Below are 22,747 nucleotides of genomic sequence, written 5' to 3' on the forward strand. Positions count from 1 at the left end.
CCCTGAGTCCTTAAGGGGTTAATAAAACTATGTTCTAGTGTAAAGTATTTCTCTTTATTATATAATCAATGAGTGATTGTCGCTTCAGATGAAAGGATTTGTTTACCTGATATTCCTCAAATGTTGTGACGTAATGTGTATAGACATTACTAAGCCCAGAAACAACCACATCAATGTTTTTAGTATCTGATGGATCCAGTTCCTACAAAAAAAAAAAGCTCAAACTGATTTTAACAGTAACAAATAGCAGTGTATTGACTTTAATCCCTGGACAACCCAATTTAACGCAGTTTTCCCACCACAGCTAGAATATGCCAGCACATTCTGGTCATTGAGGGGCCAACTGTCCCCATCGATCCTCCCTGCACAGCCAGGCTCCCCACCACCTGTTGTGCCCCATTTACTTGAATTAAACTGTATTATACTGCTCTGCATAGTTGGTGGCTGTGCAGGTGAGATGCTAAAGAAATCTTGGTCTCTATATCTCAGGATTGGCAGCATTCCCAGTGTTCAAAAAGATATTTTTATTATCTCTAAACTACACAGATAATATTGTTTTGTCATATTTTAGAATATTTTAAGCCTGAGACTTGCATGAAACTACAGCGTTCAAGATATGGATTTTGCTGAAGCCGTATAGACTTGCAAGGGACATCCGCCAAATCTGTATGTTGAACGCCGTTTTCCCAGGCACAGAAGGTGCAGCGAAAATTTATATACATATCTTGCTGCTGGAGCAAAACTGGACTTGCACTATAAGTCATTAAACATCAAAATATATATCAAAAATATTTCCAACAATAGTATATGTCAAAAGGTGTAAAATATGTATAAGTTATATTTATAAAAAAAATTACTTGTACATCTCTAGTCTCTTGCAGGTTGCCAAGCTAGTAAATAAAATACTTAAAACTAAAGCTACACAAAGCAAGTGTTTTGGCCTAGTTAGTAAATATATGCCCATTTATATGCAAAACATCTTATTTGACTTTAGATACACCTTACTTACCTGTTTTGCAACTTTTTAGGGAAGTTTCACTTTTACACATTGTACTACGGTATAACTGATGTTATCTTTACTCTGTAGGTCAGTGCAATTACAACAATACATAGATTTATGACGTTTTTGTATTATTTTACAGCTTAAAAAATAAAACTTCTCTGTACATAATAAATATGCTTAAACTTGAATCTGACCTCTATAACTTATAAAAATTTCCAGAAATGAGGCTGTTTGACAGCTCATTTTTGTGCCACGATCTGTAGATATTACTGGTACTCCTTTAGTGTAGATGGGATTTTTTTTATCACTTTTTGCGGGAGAAAAAAAAATCTGTACTATTTTAATAGTTCAAGAAATGAAGAATGCTATATATATGAAATATGATATTGATATAGGATAAAAAGCAAAAAATAGCAAAAGAGCAGCACACCAAAAAATGTAAGTTGGTGCAAGCAGTCTGTTGGCCTTGGTCAGGGGCCCAAAAATACGGACAAAGGAGTAACTGCAGCACTCAAAAACAGTGAAAAAAGTATAAGCAGCTGTATTCCAATGGAATAAAGCTACTTATACCTTTCCACAATTTTTGAGTGCTGCAGTTACTCCTTTGTCTATATATACATATGTATATATATATATATATATATATATATATATATATAAAACTTAACGTGTGTATGTGTGTGTGTGTATGTATGTATGTATGTATGTTCCAGCATTACGTCCAAACGGCTAAAATTATTTACATGAAACTTGGCACACATGTTACTAGTATGTCAACAACAAACATAGGATAGGTAATTTAACCCTTACTCACCCCCCATTTGCCAGGGACGGGGTTTATGTTTAATGTCCCATACAAGTCAATGGGAAATATATGTTACTGCATAACATCCAAACGGCTGGAGATATTTTGATAATACTTGGTCACATGTTACTTATATGTCCACTTAAAATATAGGATAGTTAATTTAACCCTTAACTACCCCCATTTGTGAGGGTCAGGGTTTTTGTTTAAAGTCCCATGCAAATCAATGGGAAATGTGTGTTCCCACATAACTTCCGTACGGCTGGAGATATTTCAATAACTGGTACACATATTACGGGTTGGGATAGGAGGTCAGGATAGGAGGACAGGATACCAGGACAGGATATGAGGACGTCGAGATAGGAGGATAGGATAGGAGGTAGGAGGTCGAGATAGGAGGATAGGATAGGAGGTCGGGATAGGAGGTCGAGACAGGAGGTCGGGATAGGAGGTCGGGATAGGAGGTTGGGGTAGGAGGTCGAGATAGGAGGTTGAGATATGAGGACAGGATAGGAGGTCGGGATAGGAAGTCGAGATAGGAGTACGGGATATGAGGATGGGATAGGAGGTCGGAATAGGAGGTCAGGATATGAGGACAAGATGTGAGGATGGCATATGAGGTCGAGATATGATGACGGGATAGGAGGTCGGGATATGAGGACGGGATATGGGGTTGGGATATGACAACAATATATGAGGACGGGATGTGAAGTCAAAAGCTTCCTCCTTTGTTTATTTTCCTCCCTAACAAGGATTAGGAAGGAAAAACCGGGCAATGCCAGGTATTCAGCTAGTATATATATATATGTATATATATATTATATATATATATATATATCTATATATATATATATATAGCATGCAAAGTTTCTCATCACACCACCATATAAGGTAGCTTGCCCTCTGATCAGCTCTGGCCCTGGTTACGAAGTCTCAGAAGCTGATTGGCATTTATGCCAAGTCAGAGTTCTCCCCAAAAGGGAAGAGAACCCATCTGCAGACAGCTGTTTCGGGGTGCTTGCCCCTTGTCAGTACAGAGCAGGGTGTTCTGGCTTGGCTGAGGATGAAAGACCTGTAGCGACTGGTCTCTCATCCTCAGCCAAGCCAGAACACCCTGCTCTTTACTGTTGGGGTGCAAGCACCCTGAAACAGCTGTCTGCAGATGGGTCCTCTTCCCTTTTGGGGAGAACTCTGACTTGGCATAAATCCCAATCAGCTTCTGAGACTTTGTAACCAGAGCCAGAGCTGATTGAGGGCACGCTACCTTATATGGTGGTGTGATGAGAAACTTTGCACACTTCTTACCCAGAAAGCCCGCGGAGTGCTAATGGCCTTTTTGAATCTCCATTTTACACCGGAAGCGGTGCCTCTCCCTGAGTATATATATATATATAAAGAGAGGGATACATTATTTTATTTTTATTTTTTCATTTAACTCTTTTTAAATCTCCTTAAGGGACTTTTGTAAGCAATCATTAGAATGCCTACACTGATCAATGTTATGCTTTTGTTATTACATGATTAGATTATTGGTTTCTTAGGGTATAAGGCACTCACCAGTGCACTTGACATTCTCAACCCATCTGCATATATACATTCATTTGTTGAGCAGCCCAATATTGTAGATTGCATTTACCCATATGCATACCCACATAATCAAAGTGTAATATATAAGGTTTATACCTTTTTCACAGCTTCTCTTAATCTTCTTCCAGACATGGTCCTGTTAAAGAAATACAGTGGTCCCTCAAGTTACAATATTAATTGGTTCCAGGACGACCATTGTATGTTGAAACCATTGTATGTTGAGACCATAACTCTATGGAAACCTGGTAATTGGTTCTGGAGCCATCAAAATGACATCCAAAAATAGGAAAAAGTGAGGATTAAAGAAAAATAAATAGATAACTAATATAGATAAAGCAATTCCTTACATACAGGCGCTTCTTCAGGGTCCTGTACAGTACACGTAATTTCCCAAAAAAGTAAAATGGAGCCGCCCTTACCTGGTGTCCAAATGAGCAGCTAACTGTGGTATAGGTTAAGAGTACTACAGAACATGTAGTACGTCGCTGTACTGTAGGAGGTGCTACCAGACAGCCAGTCAGTGCATGTGCTTCAGGAATACAGGTGTTTTACCAGTGAAATGTCCATTCTGATTGGTTAGTTCTTCCAGCCATTGACACGTTTCGCAGATCTGGACTGTCCGTAGCATTGTATGTTAAGTCTGGTTTCAAGTTACAATGGTCCAGAAAAGACCATTGTATGTTGAAACTATTTTATGTTGAGGCCATTGTAAGTTGAGGGATCACTGTAATATTGATCCAAAGTATAGAAATCCAAATAAAGACAAATAATTTCAAGCTATAACCATAAAGGGAAGTATTGAAGCTACCAGAAAATACAATAAAATCCAAAGCATATTATTTTACTCTTCGGGTCAGTGCTGTATACAGTGAAATAAATAATCACTGTTTCTTTTTTAAGTAACCATCTGGGTCATATCACACCAAGAACATATCAAAAGGACCCACTAGATAAAGGGGCCCACTGCTAGCCTCAAGTTTCCTATTGACTATTAGATTGCATGTAAGAGACTGAGACAATTAATTTCATAACTTGCAATCATTGATGGATTGTTAAGGTAACCTTAGAGGGTGCTCTATTAGCTATGTCAGGTGCCTTCTCATTAAACAAGTTGTATCATGGAGACAACCCCTGTTTTATGGAGATACAATATACAGTGCAACCTCATTGAGATAACACAGTGACAAATGGTGTTTTAGAGGGCTAGTAAATAAAAGAAAATGAAACAATCTGGTCTAGATAAGAGGTGGTCTTCTACAAGAGGTGGTTATTTATATTGTTTTACTGAATACATACCAATTATGCCACGTGGATGAAGTTTATATTATATTGAAACATAGCTAGTTGTGCATTTTTACTCACTCCGTAGCTTCAGCAATGCCTACAGATACTCACGTAAACTCTCCTGGAACAGCAAGAATAGCCAACGATCCAATGGTGATCATCTGAACATCTACTATTGTTGGATGCCATGGGATTCTGCCTTTGATCTGCAAGAAGCAGAAATAAAGTAAGATTGTAATAAACAAAAACATGTCTGAATTACAGTCGCTTTATCCTTATTAAACTATAATTTAGATAAAAAGGTCCATGGAAGACCTTAACCTAAAAGGACTTAATCTCATCTCCTAACCTTTCATACTAAACAGGTCCTAGGTGAAAGTTATGTAACAATTGTTGGCTGAGGTGTAACTTGTATCTCTTGGAGCCCAGCACAATTCTATTTTTCATAATGTCATGTGCCATTTTTGGATCTGCTGTCTACACGTGTAACAGACGAGCTGGAAGACACTCTAAGACATCAAACCCAACGTATGACTGCGATCTCTGCATCCCCTGTTTGTTGGGATCTGGTTCTCTGAATATTCAGACAGTACTCATAATATTACCATTTAGTACCACAATATTATGTTGCCAAGTTAATGTAAAATGAGCCTTTGTCATTTAGAATATCAGTATACAAAAAAGTGCCATCATATATACCTCTCCAGTGTTAATCAGGATGGGTTTGGGCTGGTGGCATTCCTTAGTTTCATTTGATGGAACTCCAAGAAGGGCATTGGTTAAGGCTTCCCAGGATGGATCTGCCTCAGTCATTCCTGTATACAAATGTCAGTCAAATTGGTTAAATGATACCTTCACATCTTATTACATCTAGAATACAATGCACAAATACACTCCTCAAGATTGAATATGCAACATCAAGAAGGACAAGCCAAAGGACAAGCAAATCGAAATAGCAGGTGTCACTAAGATCTGCAAATGATCACATTTTCAAGCACATAGCTTCAATCTGTGGCATGTGGGAGGAGCTTCAATGGTATAAATGCCAAATCGAGAGCAATTCTTTAAGCCACATGAAACCTCAGAAAATCAGATCAGTATGATTAAATGTCAGATCACTACATACACAGGCTGTACTTTTCTCCCATCAAGCACATCTGGGAAGTCATTGGTTGGCAATTACAAAGGGAGCTGCCAGCAGCAGATCTTAAAGGGGTTATCCAGGAATACAAAAACAGAGCTAATTTCTTTCAAAAACAGCTCCCTGTCTGTCCCCAGGTTGTGTGTGGTATTACAACTTGGCTTCATTCATTTCAATAGAACTGGACTACAGAACCAAACCCAACCTAGAGACAGACATGGAGTGGTTTTTGAAAGAAATTAGCTGTTTTTCTATTTCTGGATAACCCTTTTAATTATTTACATGCCCAAGTGCATTGAGCATGGCAGAACATTCTTGAACCATTAATAACCTCTTTGTTAGTATGTCAATGAGTGTAAGTGTGTTTATTTCTGTGAATATACTGAATAAATCAAGATGTTTTAAATATTTTGTTTCAATTTTTAACATTTGCATATCATTAACATGTCTATTGATTTTGTGTTTTCCACAATTCCACAAGAAGATGTTATGTCTGTATTGGTTTGTGTTCACACACAGCCTATTGGTTTTGCTGTGTGTGAAAAGTTTTATCTTCCCTGGGTAGAGAAGAATTAAATGTCTCTGGTTGTTTCAACCTAGGCTCTGTTAGTCAATAGCCTTTTGGGTGTGTCTATTTAATGTCAGTCCAGGCTAGCCTCTGGTTGCTGTTGATTACAGATAACTTCTTTGTACCCTGTCTTTCTAACATGTTGGACATGCGGTTAATGGAGGCTGGGTGAAACTCTGTTTGTTTTGTGCTTTTATCTACTATATCTGTTTTAGCAAGCACCTTGTATTTTCTGGGTTTTGCCATTTTATGTGCCATGCTCTTAGTAGATTTTAAGCTGTGTTTGTTTAGTCGGTTTTAGGACTTATTATCCTTTCTGTTATGTTTCTGTTCATACTATGTCTGAGTATGCTCTGTATGTTATCCCAGTTTGGTTCATCTGATCTTTGTCCTTTGTACTTGTACCTGTTCAGTGTGAACAGTGTCCTATCTGGCATCCCTGTTTCTGGTCCATGGGGACTTGGAGTCTACTGGAAGTTCCTGAGGGATTCTGGTTTCCTGTCTTATGTTCAGTGTGAACAGTGTTCTATAATTATATCCTGTGTATCTAGATATCCCTGTTCCCTGTCCATGGGGAATCCGGGGAATTGAGAATTAGTACAAGATATCTCTGTGCTCCAAGGTGGACTCTGGGAGATTGTGTTCTAGTATCAAGACCTTCCTGTTTCTACTGGAGGTTATCTGGGGGATTGCGATAATTCCTGTTTAGCTATAGATCCCAGTTTCTGGTCCATGGACTTGGAGCCTATTGGACGTTCTGGGGGATTGTGCTATATTCCTGTCTGTTTCTATAGTCTGTTGACTTATCCGTTTTCCTATCTGGTGTTTTGAATTCTATTTGTTATTTAGTTCTTTATTCAGATCTTAGGAGTTCTGTTCATGATCACTTATCTATGAGTCCTCTGTTCACGGCCACTGAGCCCCCTGTTCATGTCCACTGATCTGTGGTGTCCTCTGTTCACGACCGCTAATTTGTGTCCTCTTTACTACTCTCTGATTTGTGTCCTCTGAATTTATATACTATAGAGTTGTTGTTCCTGTTAGTTTTCTGGTTGGTGACCGACTATTTATTAGTGTGTGCTTTTATTAGGCCCCAGCACTTTAGTTCAGGGAGGGACCGGCGCCCAGTTGTTCACTCACTGTTTAGGGTGAGTGGGCAAGTAGGCAGGGAGAGCGGTTTTAGGGTCAGTTTAGGGCTCACTCTCCCTGTCCCCCGGTCGGTCCCTGACAGAAGAAATAAGGTTTCACCAACATCACAGACTATTGAACTCTATGCCACATGATGCTGTGATGGTTGATTCCTTGAACAAGTTCAAGAGGTGCCCAGATGCCTTTCTTCACAAATATAATATTACAAGCTATGGTTACTAGATTTGTGGAGGTGGGATATTGATCTACAGATTTATTCAGACTGTTATTTTTGGAGTTGGAAAGGTATTTTTCCCCTAGTACGGGGAAATTTGCATCTAGGGGATTGTTGCTCCTTTTTTGTATCAGCACAGTAGAATTAAGTCAAACTTTATGTTTTGTTTTGTTTTTAACGTTATCCTAGTGATATACCATCAGTTTATAAGACAGGAATACTTTTTTATTCTTTAAAATTCACTGTATTGATCATAAATCATGAATGCATAGTTTTCAGGTGGCTACATGTGATTTCTATCAAGGCATATAAGATTGCATTTCACTGTAATAAAGCAGCATAAAGTCCAAAGAAAATCTTCACCATGGGTGAAATTGATCAATCCAGGACCATCGATTGTCCCAGCAGCAAAGCTATAACCCAGGGCAGGTTTGCAAGTTGTTGCCTTTAAAGAAATTGAAGACAAAGTCAAAGCAAATATTTAATCATTTTCTCAAAAATCATAGAGAGACACCTGAAAATCTTATATGCGTAGAAAATGAGGCTTCCACACTACAATAATCCTTTCTAATAGATTCCATTATCATGTCTTGGAGAAAATGCTTTTAAAGAAATGTCCTTGCTTTTAGAAGTAACCATACTTGTCTGTACTTATACAATAAAGCCAAAACTAGATCAAGCATTTCAATGACTTTTATTACATCTATATAAATGTATAGATGTGATACATTCAAATTTGTAAATTACTTCTATTCAATAGTCTTAATCCTTCCAGAGGAAGTTGTGTAGTTCTTTCCAGTCTGAACACAGTGCTCTCTTTTGCCACCTCTGTCCGTGTCAGGAACTGTCCAGAGCAAGAGAGATTTGCTATGGGGATTTGCTTCTACACTGGACAGTTCCTGACATTGACAGACAGAGGTGGCAGCAGAGAGCACTGTGGTCAGACTGGAGAGAACTATACAACTTCCTCTGGAGCATACAGCAGCTGATAAGTACTGAAAGGATTAAGATTTTTAAATAGAAGTAATTTACAAATCTGTTTCTTTCTGCCACTAGTTGATTTGAAAACATTTTTTTTTTACCCCAGAGTACCTGGGCCACTAAAGTAAATATTGGTTGACTTGTATACTTACATTGTGAGTGTCGTTAAGCTTCACAGTTACATTACTCATGTCTACCCACTGGTGAGCAAAGTTCACAGTGTCCAACATTTCTTTAGTTGTTGAATTATACAAATCCTTCAATTCACATAATAAAATAATGTCAGCCACATATAGACACAGAACAAAGACATAAGAACACTATGTATATCTATAACCATCTAATTTTCAGTATTTTAAAGGCAAGTCAAGTGTGCCCTGGAGCGCCAAATCTCCTGCTTCCCTTCACAAAGTCATATAGTTCAGTGATAATATTCTGTCTGCCTGAAGCTACCATAAGAGTGAGCATACTGCATATGGATGTGGATTGTGTTAAACTCAATGGCAGCTGTAAAAATCTGTAAGATTAATGGCTGAAGGCAAATGCTATGACTTTCTGCTGACTGCCCTGGTTTATGCCTCTGTGCTAGGTACAAGGCTGCCATTTACATTAAATGCATATATAAAGTTAAAAGTTTCTAAAACTGAGTATATATTTTATCCCTACACTTTCTTTAGACTTACTAAACTATACTATGCACTATTCCAATCTTTTACAGTTCAAAGGTCATTCACCCATTAAAATAGAATAAAAATTAATCTACCATGGCTTTTTCGAATATCTGGCCTCCAATTATTTTTGTGCTTTCGAATACGTCCGCTCCAGGACCAGTTGCTACACATGTCGAGACCTTTGGAAGGATTAGAGAATAAGACAATTTCAAGACTTTAATCACTTACAGAGTTACATCAAAGCATATAATTATTTCTCATATTAATCGTAAGGCTTAGTTAAGGTAATTATCCAAACTGTCTTTTGTATCACATTTAAATTCTAATTTTAATTTGACTTAGGAGGAGATATATTTAAACCTGTGCATAGTAAAAGTGGTGCAGTTGCCCATATCAGCTTATCAGATTTCTTCTTTTATTTTTCAGAGGCCTTTTAAAAAAATTTATCTGATTGGTTGCTATTGGCACAGGAAAGAAGATTTTAATGATGTGCGTATCCCTGTCCTTCATTTTCAAGAGAAAATGTCAAAGGGTTAATTTTTCCAATTTAAAGTTCTTGTCTGCATATGGGCGGTCCATACATGGTAGAAGGCGTCACAAAGTGTCTTCCTACTAGGCCCCCCAGCTATCAGTCTGTGTAGAAACTTGGCAGTAAGGGCCAGTTCATACTGAGAAATTCTGCCCAGGGAAATTCTGGGCAGACATTCTGAGTATAGTTAGCACCGACCATATCAATCAGCATTATGACCATACATACCTGCGTCGTCTCCATTAACGGCAATGCAGTTTGCATGGAATTTTGCCAAAAGAATGTATATGTTCATTCTTTCAGTGGAATCCAATTCCATGGTGGAGATTTTGCAGCAGAATTTCCGTAGTGTAATCTGTGCAGCAGAATACAATTGTAAGAAAAGGAAAGTGGCTGCAAGCAGATTCCGCTCTGGAATTTCCGAATAAATGAAATTTATTTTTGCTATTGCACTCCTTATGATAAATAAAAAATCTTTCTAATGTACTACTGGCCTGGCAGAAGTCCTAAATCAGAAAATGCAGTCTGGAGTGCTGCCTTAATCAATCATAGCTCATCTCCCACTGAACTGCTCTGGGCTGTGTGTAGCAGAGTGAGGGAGGAAGTTCTCCCCTCTATGGCTTCAAATGATGTCATGCCTGCTAGGTAATGCCCCTTCCCAGCCTGTGAATCTGACTGTAATTGAGCAGAAAAGATATATCCAGGTAGAAAACAATAAAAATAATAAAAATAAAGGCAGGGGGTGGTTTATCATGATGGGGGCAGTGAACTGGGAGGATTAAAAAACATGATCATGAGAAGAAGGGGAAGAGTGGTGCAGTTGCCCATAGCAACCAGATTTCTTATTTAATTTTCAAAAAGGGCTCTGAAAAATTATAGAAGCTATCTGACTGTTTGTTATGGGCAACTTCACCACTGCAATCTGACTGGTTGCTATGGGCAACTGCACCACTCTTACTCTACACAGGTTTTGATAAATCTCTGCCTAAGTGTTTAATCTCCAAGCATTGCCACCACAGAAGAAACTAAGTGTCTACACTATGTTTATTGAAATCAATGAGGGATAAGGCAGGTCCTCCAGAGTAAGATGATTCTCATAGTAACAGTCTTTCATTCTGCCCAACAGAAAAGTATTCTGAAAAGGGGGCCCCCTTCTATTAACTGTCTATGAAAAGGGGTTTTCTAAACTAGACAAGTTATTTAATAAATATCAGTAGAGTAAATGAAATGGGAGTATGCAATATGTAGACTATATACACTGCTCAAAAAAATTAAGGGAACACTGAAACAACACAATGTAACTCCAGGTCATTCACTCTTCTGTGAAATCACACTGTCCACTCAGGAAGCAACACTCATTGACAATCAATTTCACATGCTGTTGTGTAAATGGAACAGACAACAGGTGGAAATTATAGGCAATTAGCAAGACACCCACAATAAAGGAGTGGTTCTGCAGGTGGTGACCACAGACCACTTCTCAGTTCCTATGCTTCCTGGATGATGTTTTGGTCACTTTTGAATGCTGGCGGTGCTTTCACTCTAGTGGTAGCATGAGACGGAGTCTACAACCCACACCAGTGGCTCAGGTAGTGCAGCTCATCCAGGATAGCACATCAGTGCGAGCTGCGGCAAGAAGGTTTGCTGTGTCTGTCAGCATAGTGTCCAGAGCATGGAGGCGCTACCAGGAGACAGGCCAGTATATCAGGAGACATGGAGGAGGCCATAGGAGGACAAACAAGTCAGTAGCAGAACCGCTACCTCCGCTTTTGTGCAAGGAGGAGCACTGCCAGAGCCCTGCAAAATGACCTCCAGCAGGCCACAAATGTGCATGTATCCACTAAAACGGTCAGAAACAGACTCCATGAGGTTGCTATGAGGGCCCGACATCCACAGGTGGGGGTTGTGCTTACAGCCCAACACCGTGCAGGACATTTGGCATTTGCCAGAGAACACCAAGACTGGCAAATTTGCCACTGGTGCCCTGTACTCTTCACAGATGAAAGCAGGTTCACACTGAGCACGTGACAGACATGACAGAGCCTGGAGACGGCACGGAGAATGTTCTGCTGCATGCAACATCCTCCAGCATGACCGGTTTGGCGGTGGGTCAAGAATGGTGTGGGGTGGCATTTCTTTGGGGGCGACGCACAGCCCTCCATGTGCTTGCCAGAGGTAGCCTGATTGCCATTAGGTACCGAGATGAGATCCTCAGACCCCTTGTGAGACCATATGCTGGTGCAGTTGGCCCTGGGTTCCTCCTAATGCAAGACAATGCTAGACCTCATGTGGCTGGAGTGTGTCAGCAATTCGTGCAAGAGGAAGGCATTAATGCTATGGACTGGCCCACCTGTTCCCCAGACCTGAATCCAATTGAGCACATCTGGGACATCATGTCTTGCTCCATCCACCAACGCCACGTTGCACCACAGACTGTCCAGGAGTTGGTGGATGCTTTAGTCCAGGTCTGGGAGGACATCCCTCTGGAGACCATCTGTCACCTCATCAGGAGCATGCCCAGGCATTGTAGGGAGGTCATACGGGCACGTGGAGGCCACACACACTACTGAGCATCATTTTGATTGTTTTGAGGACATTACATCAAAGTTGAATCAGCCTGTAGCGTGGTTTTCCACTTTAATTTTGAGTGTGACTCTATATCCAGTCCTCCATGGGTTGATATATTTGATTTCCATTGATAATTTTTGTGTCATTTTGTTAAATTCAACTATGTAAAGACGAAAGTATTTCATATGATTAGTTTATTCATTCAAATCTAGGATGTGTTATCTTAGTGTTCCCTTTATTTATCTTTTGAGCAGTGTATTATGTTTGTTACCTTATTTCTACTCTTAAAAATAATGCTATATTTAAAAATCAGGAATATTCTTTTAAAGAGTGGAAGCCCTGGTTTGACTAAGGCTGGAAACCATTAGAAACACATTGGTGTTTTGTAAGCATTTCCTCTGTATATTAGATGCTTATTTTTATTGTTAGAACCAAACAAAGCAGCTTGGGGGAGATTTATGAAAACCTGTTTAGGGGAAGAGTTGTGCAGTAGCCAATAGCAACCAATCACATTGCTTTTTTAAAATGAAAAATGAAAAGTCTGGAGAAGACACCTTCACACCTGCGACTGCTGGATGAATATAATCTTTTTATGATTCTATTGAACAAATATTTAAAAGTAATGTCTATTCTTTATCAATTTATTTTTAGTAAATACTTATTCATTCTTAAAGGGGCCCTCCGCTGCTAGACATCTTATCTCTGCGGTCCCACTGCTGGGGCTCCTCTCGATCTCCTGCTGCACCCTGCGGCAATGGTCATGACGTCACGGCCATGCCACCCTTTTCACATCGCACCATGTCTCCTCCATTCATGTCTATGGGAGGGGGCATGTTGGCCGACACGCCCCCTCCTATAGACATGAATGGAGGGGGCGTGATGTGACATCACGGGGTGTGGTCATGACATCACGATCATAGGCTCCGGCTCCAAGTGTTCTGAACAAAATGTCCCCCTTTAATTTTATCAGGTTCAACTTATTTCAGGGTAATTGTGTTTTTCTCTGTCTTTAACCTCTTAAGGACCAATGACGTTGTGGAACGTCATGGCACCCTGGGCTTTAAGGACCAATGACGTTCCACAACGTCATGGCCTTTTCCGGTCTCTGCCGCTCGCCGGGCAGAGATCGGAACTGGATGCATCCGGGGCAAACGCCGAGGGGGGCCATGTAGGCCCCCCATGTCGGCGATCGCCGCAAATCGCAAGGGAAATCGCCCTTGCGATCTGCGGCGATACCGGGCTGATCGGGTCTCTGGGACCCGACCGCCCGGTAATTTTGCATGATCCCGGCTGTCACAGACAGCCAGGACCATGCTAAAGCACAGGAGCGAGGTGGCAAGCCTGCCACCTCCTCTGATCCCCTGCGATCCGTCGGTTAACTAACCGACCAATCGCAGGAGGGGGGGCGGTTACTTCCTCCCGTCCTGCCCGGCCCCTTGAAGTCCGGAGAGGACGGGAGGAAGACCGGAGGACGCGGCGGGGGACGGGGGAGTGCTGGGGACCGGCCCCGGTACTTACCTCGTCCCTGAAGACCCGGATCCAGACGGCGGCAGCGGCGACAGGTGAGTAGATCTTCAGCCGCGGTCGGGCCCTTTACAGCAATGCACGTCGCCGTAAAGCGACATGCATTGCTGTAATGGGACCCTATATACTACAACTCCCAGCATTCCCAGACAGCCCTTGGCGTCTGGGCATGCTGGGAGTTGTAGTTTTGCAACATCTGGAGGTCCACAGTTTGGAGACCACTGTGCCCTTCCAGATGTTGCAAAACTACACATCCTCAGCATGCCCTTACTGTCCAGGCATGCTGGGAGTTGTAGTTCTGTAACATCTGGCCCTTCAGATGTTGCAGAACTACAACTCCCAGCATGCCTGGACAGTTTTGGCATACTGGGAGTTGTAGTTTTGCAACATCTGGAAGGGCACAGATTGGGAACCACTGTATTAGTGATCTGCAAACTGTAATCCTCCAGATGTTGCAAAACTACAACTCCAAGCATGCTGGGAGTTGTAGTTCGGCAACATCTGGCTCTAAAGATGTTGCCGAACTACTACTCCCAGCATGCCTGAGAATGTTTGGGAGTCGTGGTTTTGCAACATCTGGAGGCACACTGGTTGGGAAACATTGTCTGTTTCCTAACTCAGTGTTTCCCAACCCGTTTGCCTCCAGCTGTTGCAAAACTAGAACTACCAGCATGCATTGATGGACTGTGCAGTTGTGGGAGTTGTGGATTTGCAACAGCTGGAGGTCCCCCCCCTGTGAATGTACAGGGTACATTCACATGGGCAGGGGGCTTACAGCGAGTATCAGGCTGCAAGTTTGCGATGCAGCAAATTTTGCGCGGCAGCTAAAACTCGCTGTAACCCCCCGCCCGTGTGACTGTACCCTAAAAACACTACACTACACTACCACAAAATAAAATAAAAAGTAAAAAAACACTACATATACACATACCCCTACACAGCCCACCTCCCCTCCCTAATAAAAATGAAAGCGTCTGGTACGCCACTGTTTCCAAAATGGAGCCTCCAGCTGTTGCAAAACAACAACTCCCAGTATTGCCGGACAGCCGTTGACTGTCCAGGCATGCTGGGAGTTTTGCAACAGCTGGAGGCACCCTGTTTGGGAATCACTGGCGTAGAATACCCCTATGTCCACCCCTATGCAAATCCCTAATTCAGGCCTCAAATGCGCATGGCGCTCTCACTTTGGAGCCCTGTCGTATTTCAAGGCAACAGTTTAGGGCCACATATGGGGTATCGTCGTACTCGGGAGAAATTGCCTAACAAATTTTGGGGGGCTTTTTCTCCTTTCACCCCTTATGAAAATGTGAAGTTGGGGTCTACACCAGCATGTTAGTGTAAAAGAATTTTTTTTTGACACTAACATGCTGGTGTTGCCCCATACTTTTCATTTTGACAAGAGGTAAAAGGGAAAAACGCCCCCCAGAATTCGTAATGCAATTTTTCCCGACTACGGAGATACCCCATATGTGGGCGCAAAGTGCTCTGGGGGCGCACAACAAGGCTCAGAAGGGAGAGTGCACCATGTACATTTGAGGTGATTTGCACAGGGGTGGCTGATTGTTACAGCGGTTTTGACAAACGCAAAAAAAAAAAAACAACCCACATGTGACCCCATTTCGGAAACTACACCCCTCACGGAATGTAATGAGGGGTGCAGTGAGAATTTACACCCCATTGGTGTCTGACAGATCTTTGGAACAATGGGCTGTGCAAATTAAAAATTTTGTACAGCCCACTGTTCCAAAGATCTGACAGACACCAGTGGGGGGTAAATGCTCACTGTACCCCTTGTTACGTTCCTCAAGGGGTCTAGTTTCCAAAATGGTATGCCATGTGGGGGTTATTTTGCTGTCCTGGCACCATAGGGGCTTCCTAAATGCGACATGCCCCCCGAGCTAAATTTGCTCTCAAAAAGCCAAATATGACTCCTTCTCTTCTGAGCATAGTAGTTCGCCCATAGTGCGCTTCAGGTCAACTTATAGGGTACCTCCATACTCAGAAGAGATGGGTTTACAAATTTTGGGGGGTATTTTCTGCTATTAACCCTTGCAAAAATGTGAAATTTGGGGGGAAACACACATTTTAGTGACATTTTTTTTTCTTTTTTACGTATGCAAAAGTCGTGAAACCCCTGTGGGGTATTAAGGCTCACTTTATTCCTTGTTACGTTCCTCAAGGGGTCTAGTTTCCAAAATGGTATGCCATGTGGGTATTTTTTGCTGTCCTGGCACCATAGGGGCTTCCTAAATGCGACATGCCCCCGAGCAAAATTTGCTCTCAAAAAGCCAAATATGACTCCTTCTCTTCTGAGCATTGTAGTTTGCCCATAGTGCACTTCAGGTCAACTTATGGGGTACCTCCATACTCAGAAGAGATGGGGTTACAAATTTTGGGGGGTATTTTCTGTTATTAACCCTTGCATAAATGTGAAATTTGGGGGGAAACACACATTTTAGTGACATTTTTCAAACATTTTTTTACATATGCAAAAGTCGTGAAACACCTGTGGGGTATTAAGGCTCACTTTATTCCTTGTTACGTTCCTCAAGGGGTCTAGTTTCCAAAATGGTATGCCATGTGGGTATTTTTTCCTGTTCTGGCACCATAGGGGCTTCCTAAATGCAACATGCCCCCCAAAAACCATTTCAGAAAAACGTACTCTCCAAAATCCCCTCGTCGCTCCTTCGCTTCTGAGCCCTCTACTGCGCCCGCCGAACAATTTACATAGACATATGAGGTATGTGCTTACTCAAGAGAAATTGGGCTACAAATATAAGTATACATTTTCTCCTTTTACCCCTTGTAAAAATTTAAAAATTGGGTCTACAAGAACATGCAAGTGTAAAAAATGAAGATTGTGAATTTTCTCCTTCACTTTGCTGCTATTCCTGTGAAACACCTAAAGGGTTAAAACGCTGACTGAATGTCATTTTGAATACTTTGGGGGGTGCAGTTTTTATAATGGGGTCATTTATGGGGTATTTCTAAGATGAAGACCCTTCAAATCCACTTCAAACCTGAACTGGTCCCTGAAAAATTGTGATTTTGGAAATTTTGTGAAAAATTTTAAAATTGCTGCTGAACTTTGAAGCCCTCTGGTGTCTTCCAAAAGTAAAAACTCGAAAATTTTATGATGCAAACATAAAGTGGACATATTGTATATGTGAATAAAAAAAAATTATTTGGAATATCCATTTTCCTTACAAGCAGAGAGCTTCAAAGTTAGATTAATGCAAAATTTTGGAATTTTTCGATCAAATTTTGGAATTTTTCGCCAAGAAATGATGCAAGTATCGACAAAATTTTACCAATAACATAAAGTAGAATATGTCACGAAAAAAGAATCTCGGAATCAGAATGATAGGTAAAAGCGTCTTAGAGTTATTAATGCTTAAAGTGACAGTGGTCAGATGTTCAAAAAACGCTCTGGTCCTAAGGTGTAAAATGGCTTGGTCCTTAAGGGGTTAACAGGAGGGTACGAACAATATTTTCCACATCTGTACATACCATTTTGAGGTACAAAAGCTTTAATTTAGGTCAACAAAACTGCTAACTTTTACAGGGAAACAATTAGATTAGACAGGCCAATGCAAAGTTATGAGGGATATGAGGTCGAGATAAGAGGTCGGGATAGGAAGTCATGATAGGAGGTCGGGATATGAGGTCGAGATATGAGGAATGGGATATGAGGATGGGATAGGAGGTCAGGATAGGGGGTCGGGATAGGAGATTGAGATATGAGGACGGGTTAGGAGGTCGGGATATGAGGTTGAGAAATGAGGACGGGATATGAGGTTGAGATATGAGAACGGGATATGGCGTTGGAAAATGGGGTTGGGATATGACAACAACATATGAGGATGGGATATGAAGTCAAAAGCTTCCTCCTTTGTTGATTTTCCTCCCCAACAATGATTAGGAAGGAAAAACCGGGCAACGCCAGGTACTCAGCTAGTACAGTTAGTATAATATATTCCTGACATCAATATCCTAGCACTGACTGATGGGCTTAGCACCGCCTATAATGCAACATCTCCATATTATTATTTAACACGATTTGCGGAGGAGGATATATATTTTGTTTTCCTTTTGATATAACTTTTCCATTACTGAGTCTCTCTAAGGGCCAATATATTTGTAGATTTCAAAATAATCAATGTACAAACATCCTCTGAAGAAATTAAGTTTCATACCAATTTCCACAACCATAAAATAACAAAACCTTTGCATTCCAAAAAAGCTACATTAGCTAAAAAATTAAATTAATTGTTGGGATGTTTATGCCTTTTGATTTTCCAGCTGACTGGGTTTAGTTGGACATTAAACCTGAGCTACATTTTGGTTTCTACATATTTTATTGGATCGCAAACCTAACAATTATTTTTTATTAAGATTATTTTTAAAGCGTTCTTGTCCTTCGAAAGATTCTTTTTAAAACCTGCATAGTTTAGCAAGATTAACCCTTCAGAGAGATGACAGGTTCTCTCACTGCTGTTACTAAGCCTCTGAAAGTCCGCTTCATGTTTCACAGCTATAGCTCATTCTCCACATTTCAGGGAGCAGAGCTTTACTGTTTGACAGTACTATACATGCAGTTATACTCTAGAAAGTGAGGTGAAAGTGCATTGGACTGATCAGGCGGCAATGTGCTGGGGAAGATTTATACAGTATAGTACCACAAATATTATGAGGAATAAGAATAGGTTACTGATACTCTGGCTTTGCAAGGTATTATGTAAGCAGGTAGGAAAGAAGCTGCAGCTGCATAGCAAGGAACAAGAAATATCTATAAGAATTTTTTATTTGTGCCTCGGGAAAATCTCACGATATATATATAATCTAATAACACAAAGGAAATATCTAATATATCCTGAAAAATATTTAAAGGGATTATGTGAATCCTGCCCAGGCTTCCAGAAAAAAAAAACCAGACTTACCTTTTCCCCTGGTGCCTCCGGTGCTTCTCTGTCCTCGAAAACAATCCTCTTCCTGGTTGCTGGGGGTCTAATTTCCAGCTGCAGCGATGTCCCTCTTTGGCCAGTGATGGTGACATATTTGGCCCCAGTCTTCTCCCTGGTGCTGGGACCCAATATGTCACACTGCCGCCAATCAAGGGTGGAGGCAGGACAATGCAGTGGCCAGCATCTGAAGGTAAGTCCGCTTTTTATTTTTTTCATGCCAGCAGCCTGGGTTTTTTTTTTTTTATGTAGGTTGACTAATACATTAAACAGTTCTTTGCGATACATAGACAAAAGGCTAAAATGTAAGAAATGGTCTGGTTTTGAACGGTTAATGGGTGCATGACATACCCCTCCTATTGGACAGGTGCTAGTAGAGTTTTCACAAGACAGACCAGTGTTTGTGCAGTGAGGACCTCTGGTATTTGGTGTGACATCTCCAAGGTTTGATGATGCAAAAGCTGCAACAAATGATCCCTGCAAGAATAGAACTAGTATTGTTGGCTTACAGGGCTCAATGCAAAACTGTATTAAAATGTGTTATTGATATAGCCTCAGTATGTTCATTAAATGAAAACACCATCATATTTTCGGAATTAGTATAATTGGCCTACTAGAGTCATGAACCATACCATATTGTTCCAGTCCACATGTTACCAGGAAACAATAACACAAGGTATGCATATTACTGGGCAGGAACGTTCTCCTTTTTCTGACCTCACTTCCTGCTCTGCAGCTATAGGCCGAAACTGCACATTCCAGACTTCCTGCAGCTTACTGCATGCATTCTACAAATCATACTAGTAGTACTAAGAGCTCTCTGCTCTATTTTAACTGCTTCCTTCCTGCATTTCACCCAGAAAGTGAATTATCTGTATTAATAGTATTATGTGTAGGATGGCAAAGCCGAAAGCTGCAGAGCAGGAAGTGATTTCAGAGGGATGGTAAAAACTTCAGATCACGGCGCAAAAAATGAGTCCTCATACCGCCCTGTACTTGGAAAAATAAGAAAGTTATAGGGGTCAGAAGATGTCATTTTTAAACGTATACATTTTCCTGCATGTAGTTATGATTTTTTCCAGAAGTGCGACAAAATCAAACATATATAAGTAGGGTATCATTTTAACCGTATGGACCTACAGAATAATGATAAGGTGTAATTTTTACCGAAATATGCACTGCGTAGAAACGGAAGCCCCCAAAAGTTACAAAACGGCGGGTTTTTTTTCGCACAATTATTTTTTTTTCCGTTTCGCCGTGCATTTTTGGGTAAAATGACTAATGTCACTGCAAAGTAGAATTGGCGACGCAATAAATAAGCCATAATATGGATTTTTAGGTGGAAAATTGAAAGGGTTATGATTTTTAAAAGGTAAGGAGGAAAAAACGAAAGTGCAAAAACGGAAAAACCCTGAGTCCTTAAGGGGTTAAATGTATAGAGCACATTGTAAACTTTCATTTAAGGGACTAAAATGAAATAATTGATGGCCCTAGTATGTCACATAAGCATTGGTCTCTACAGAATCTGTCATAAACACACTAGGGTCAACTTTGGGATTGTGCAGTGACACATACTGTAAACTCCATAGTATTTTTGTTAACAATGTGCTTGGTTCTGACATATTATCTATTCTGTACTGTGATCAACAATGTGATGTATCAATGTTAATATTGAGGTTTAAGTTAAGATAAGTAGCAATGTTACCTCGCCTGGCAGGGATCCTGTATTCTTCGCCTGTTCAAACAAGTAAGATGCATAACCCAAGTTGTCACTGCTGATCAGGTGATTAGTATTGGGCATACTGACGGCATGCACCGCAAACCAACTGCAAACACAATGGCAGAACAATGGGAATGTTTGATTGGGATCTATGGGTTAAGCTCAATGGTTTATTACTGAAAAAGAGATTTTATGATTTTGGAGATTGCAAGAGGGATAACATAATAATTAGATAGATAAAATATAACTTTTTTTTTACAGTTTTCCTGTACTCTGTAATTACCTGACGAGCCCCACATCTTTCCCATTCATGTCCACCATCTTCATTATCACCACGTCTTTGTCTGTGTTAGAAGAGTACCTGCGTGTCGCAAATACATGATCAATTCATTCATTAGAATAAGGCAACAGATTAGCAGCACCACGTCTGTCTCAAAAAAATCAGTTGTGAAAATAAAATGATCTCTATAGACCAGTGGTTCTCAACTTGTAGCTTGTGACCCCCAACTGTGTGGCTTGTCATAGTAAAGAGTTATATCCATATGCACTGGCAATTGACAACACTACATGTTAACCACCAAACAGTGCCATTTTTAGATAGTACTAGCTGAGTACCCGACACTGTCCGTTTTTTTTTCTACCTTAATCATATGGGGGAGGAAAAGCAACAAAGGAGGAAGCTTTTGTCCTCATATCCCGTCCTCATATTTCCACCTCATATCCCGACCTCATATCCCATCTCTATATCCTGTCCCCATATCTAATCCCCATATCCCGACCTCATATCCCATCCCCATACTCTTCCCCATATCCCGACCACATATCCCGTCTTCATATCCCAACCTCATATCCCATCCCTATATCCAGACCTCATATCCCGACCTCAAATACCGACCTCATATGCCGTCCTCATATCCTGTCCTCATATCCTGACCTTATATCCCATCCTCATATCCTGTTCCCATTTCTAATCCTCATATCCCGTCCTCAGGTGGGGCTGCATTGTGGTAAAGATATTGTAAACTGAAAATAAAAGGGGTGTGGCTTAAATCGTGGGCGTATCTTTGCAAGATGGGGCATGGCATGCATGGGGTTTTGGCTTTCCAGCTGGAATGACGCATTTATCAGGAGATGCGGAGCTTGTGGTGTATGGCAACAGAAGTCCTATATACTTGCACGGGACTTGAAATAAAAACCCCATCCTTCACATATGGCGGTAGGTTAGAGGTTAATTTAACTATTATATATTTTTATTTGACATATATGTAACATGTGACCAAGTATTATCGAAATTTCTCCAGCTGTATGGAAGTTATGCTGGAACATACATTTCCCATAGATTTGCATTGGACTTTAAAAACCCCAACCATCGCAAATGGGGGTAGGTTAGGGTTAAATTAACTATCCTATATTTTTAGTTTACATATAAGTAACATGTGAACGTGTATTATTTAAATATCTCCAGCTGTTTGGAAGTTATGCAGTAACATATATTTCCCATAGACTTGTATGGGACTTTAAATAAAAACCCAGACTCTCGCAAATGGGCGTAGGTAAGGGTTAAATTACCTATCCTATGTTTGTTGTTGACATATAAGTAACATGTATGCCAAGTTTCATGTTAATCAAAAAGAAAAATGAGGGGGCTCAACCTAATAATAAATAGGGTGCTACTCAGTGATTAAAAAGGACAATCCAAAAAATAGTAAAAAGACCTCACTGAAATTCAGTAGCACAACAGGAGATAATCAAATGTCAATTTTATTAGAAAAAAGAAAATGACAAAGACAAAAACAAATTGCACACATGGTAGTTCATAAGTTAATGACATAAACCACATTAAAACCATTAAAAAATTTGGCTCACTAAAACCAGTACATAACCTAGGGGAGGGGCCATGAACCCCCTCACCTAAACTGACACTCGTCCTCAAATATTATAAATGAATTTGATAATGAGTATACCAACCATTAGTCCAGTCTAAATATGGACATGCAATATGATAAATAATATAATTCATAAGGTACAAGATCATAAACAAT

At 40.5% G+C, this 22,747-nt stretch overlaps 1 protein-coding gene across 12 annotated transcripts in view; it reads right to left on the bottom strand.

Annotated features, from left to right (window-relative positions):
- The window catches only part of LOC130282117 (neutral ceramidase-like), a 348,583-nt gene that overhangs the window by 18,950 nt on the left and 306,886 nt on the right, over positions 1–22,747 (bottom strand). For 11 of the 12 annotated variants that reach the window (XM_056530030.1, XM_056530023.1, XM_056530027.1 and 8 more), the window contains 10 exons: positions 20,989–21,066; positions 20,691–20,811; positions 19,337–19,462; positions 9,496–9,582; positions 8,885–8,989; positions 8,115–8,196; positions 5,379–5,494; positions 4,791–4,885; positions 3,492–3,531; positions 107–202 (listed from right to left, as the gene is read on the bottom strand). In XM_056530030.1, the coding sequence (XP_056386005.1) occupies positions 107–202; positions 3,492–3,531; positions 4,791–4,885; positions 5,379–5,494; positions 8,115–8,196; positions 8,885–8,989; positions 9,496–9,582; positions 19,337–19,462; positions 20,691–20,811; positions 20,989–21,066 (946 nt within the window). The remainder of the gene's footprint in view (positions 1–106; positions 203–3,491; positions 3,532–4,790; positions 4,886–5,378; positions 5,495–8,114; positions 8,197–8,884; positions 8,990–9,495; positions 9,583–19,336; positions 19,463–20,690; positions 20,812–20,988; positions 21,067–22,747) is intronic. The other variant, XM_056530032.1, reaches the window with a different exon arrangement.

The sequence above is a fragment of the Hyla sarda genome, chromosome 7 (genome assembly GCF_029499605.1).
Source record: "Hyla sarda isolate aHylSar1 chromosome 7, aHylSar1.hap1, whole genome shotgun sequence".
NCBI lineage: Eukaryota > Metazoa > Chordata > Amphibia > Anura > Hylidae > Hyla > Hyla sarda.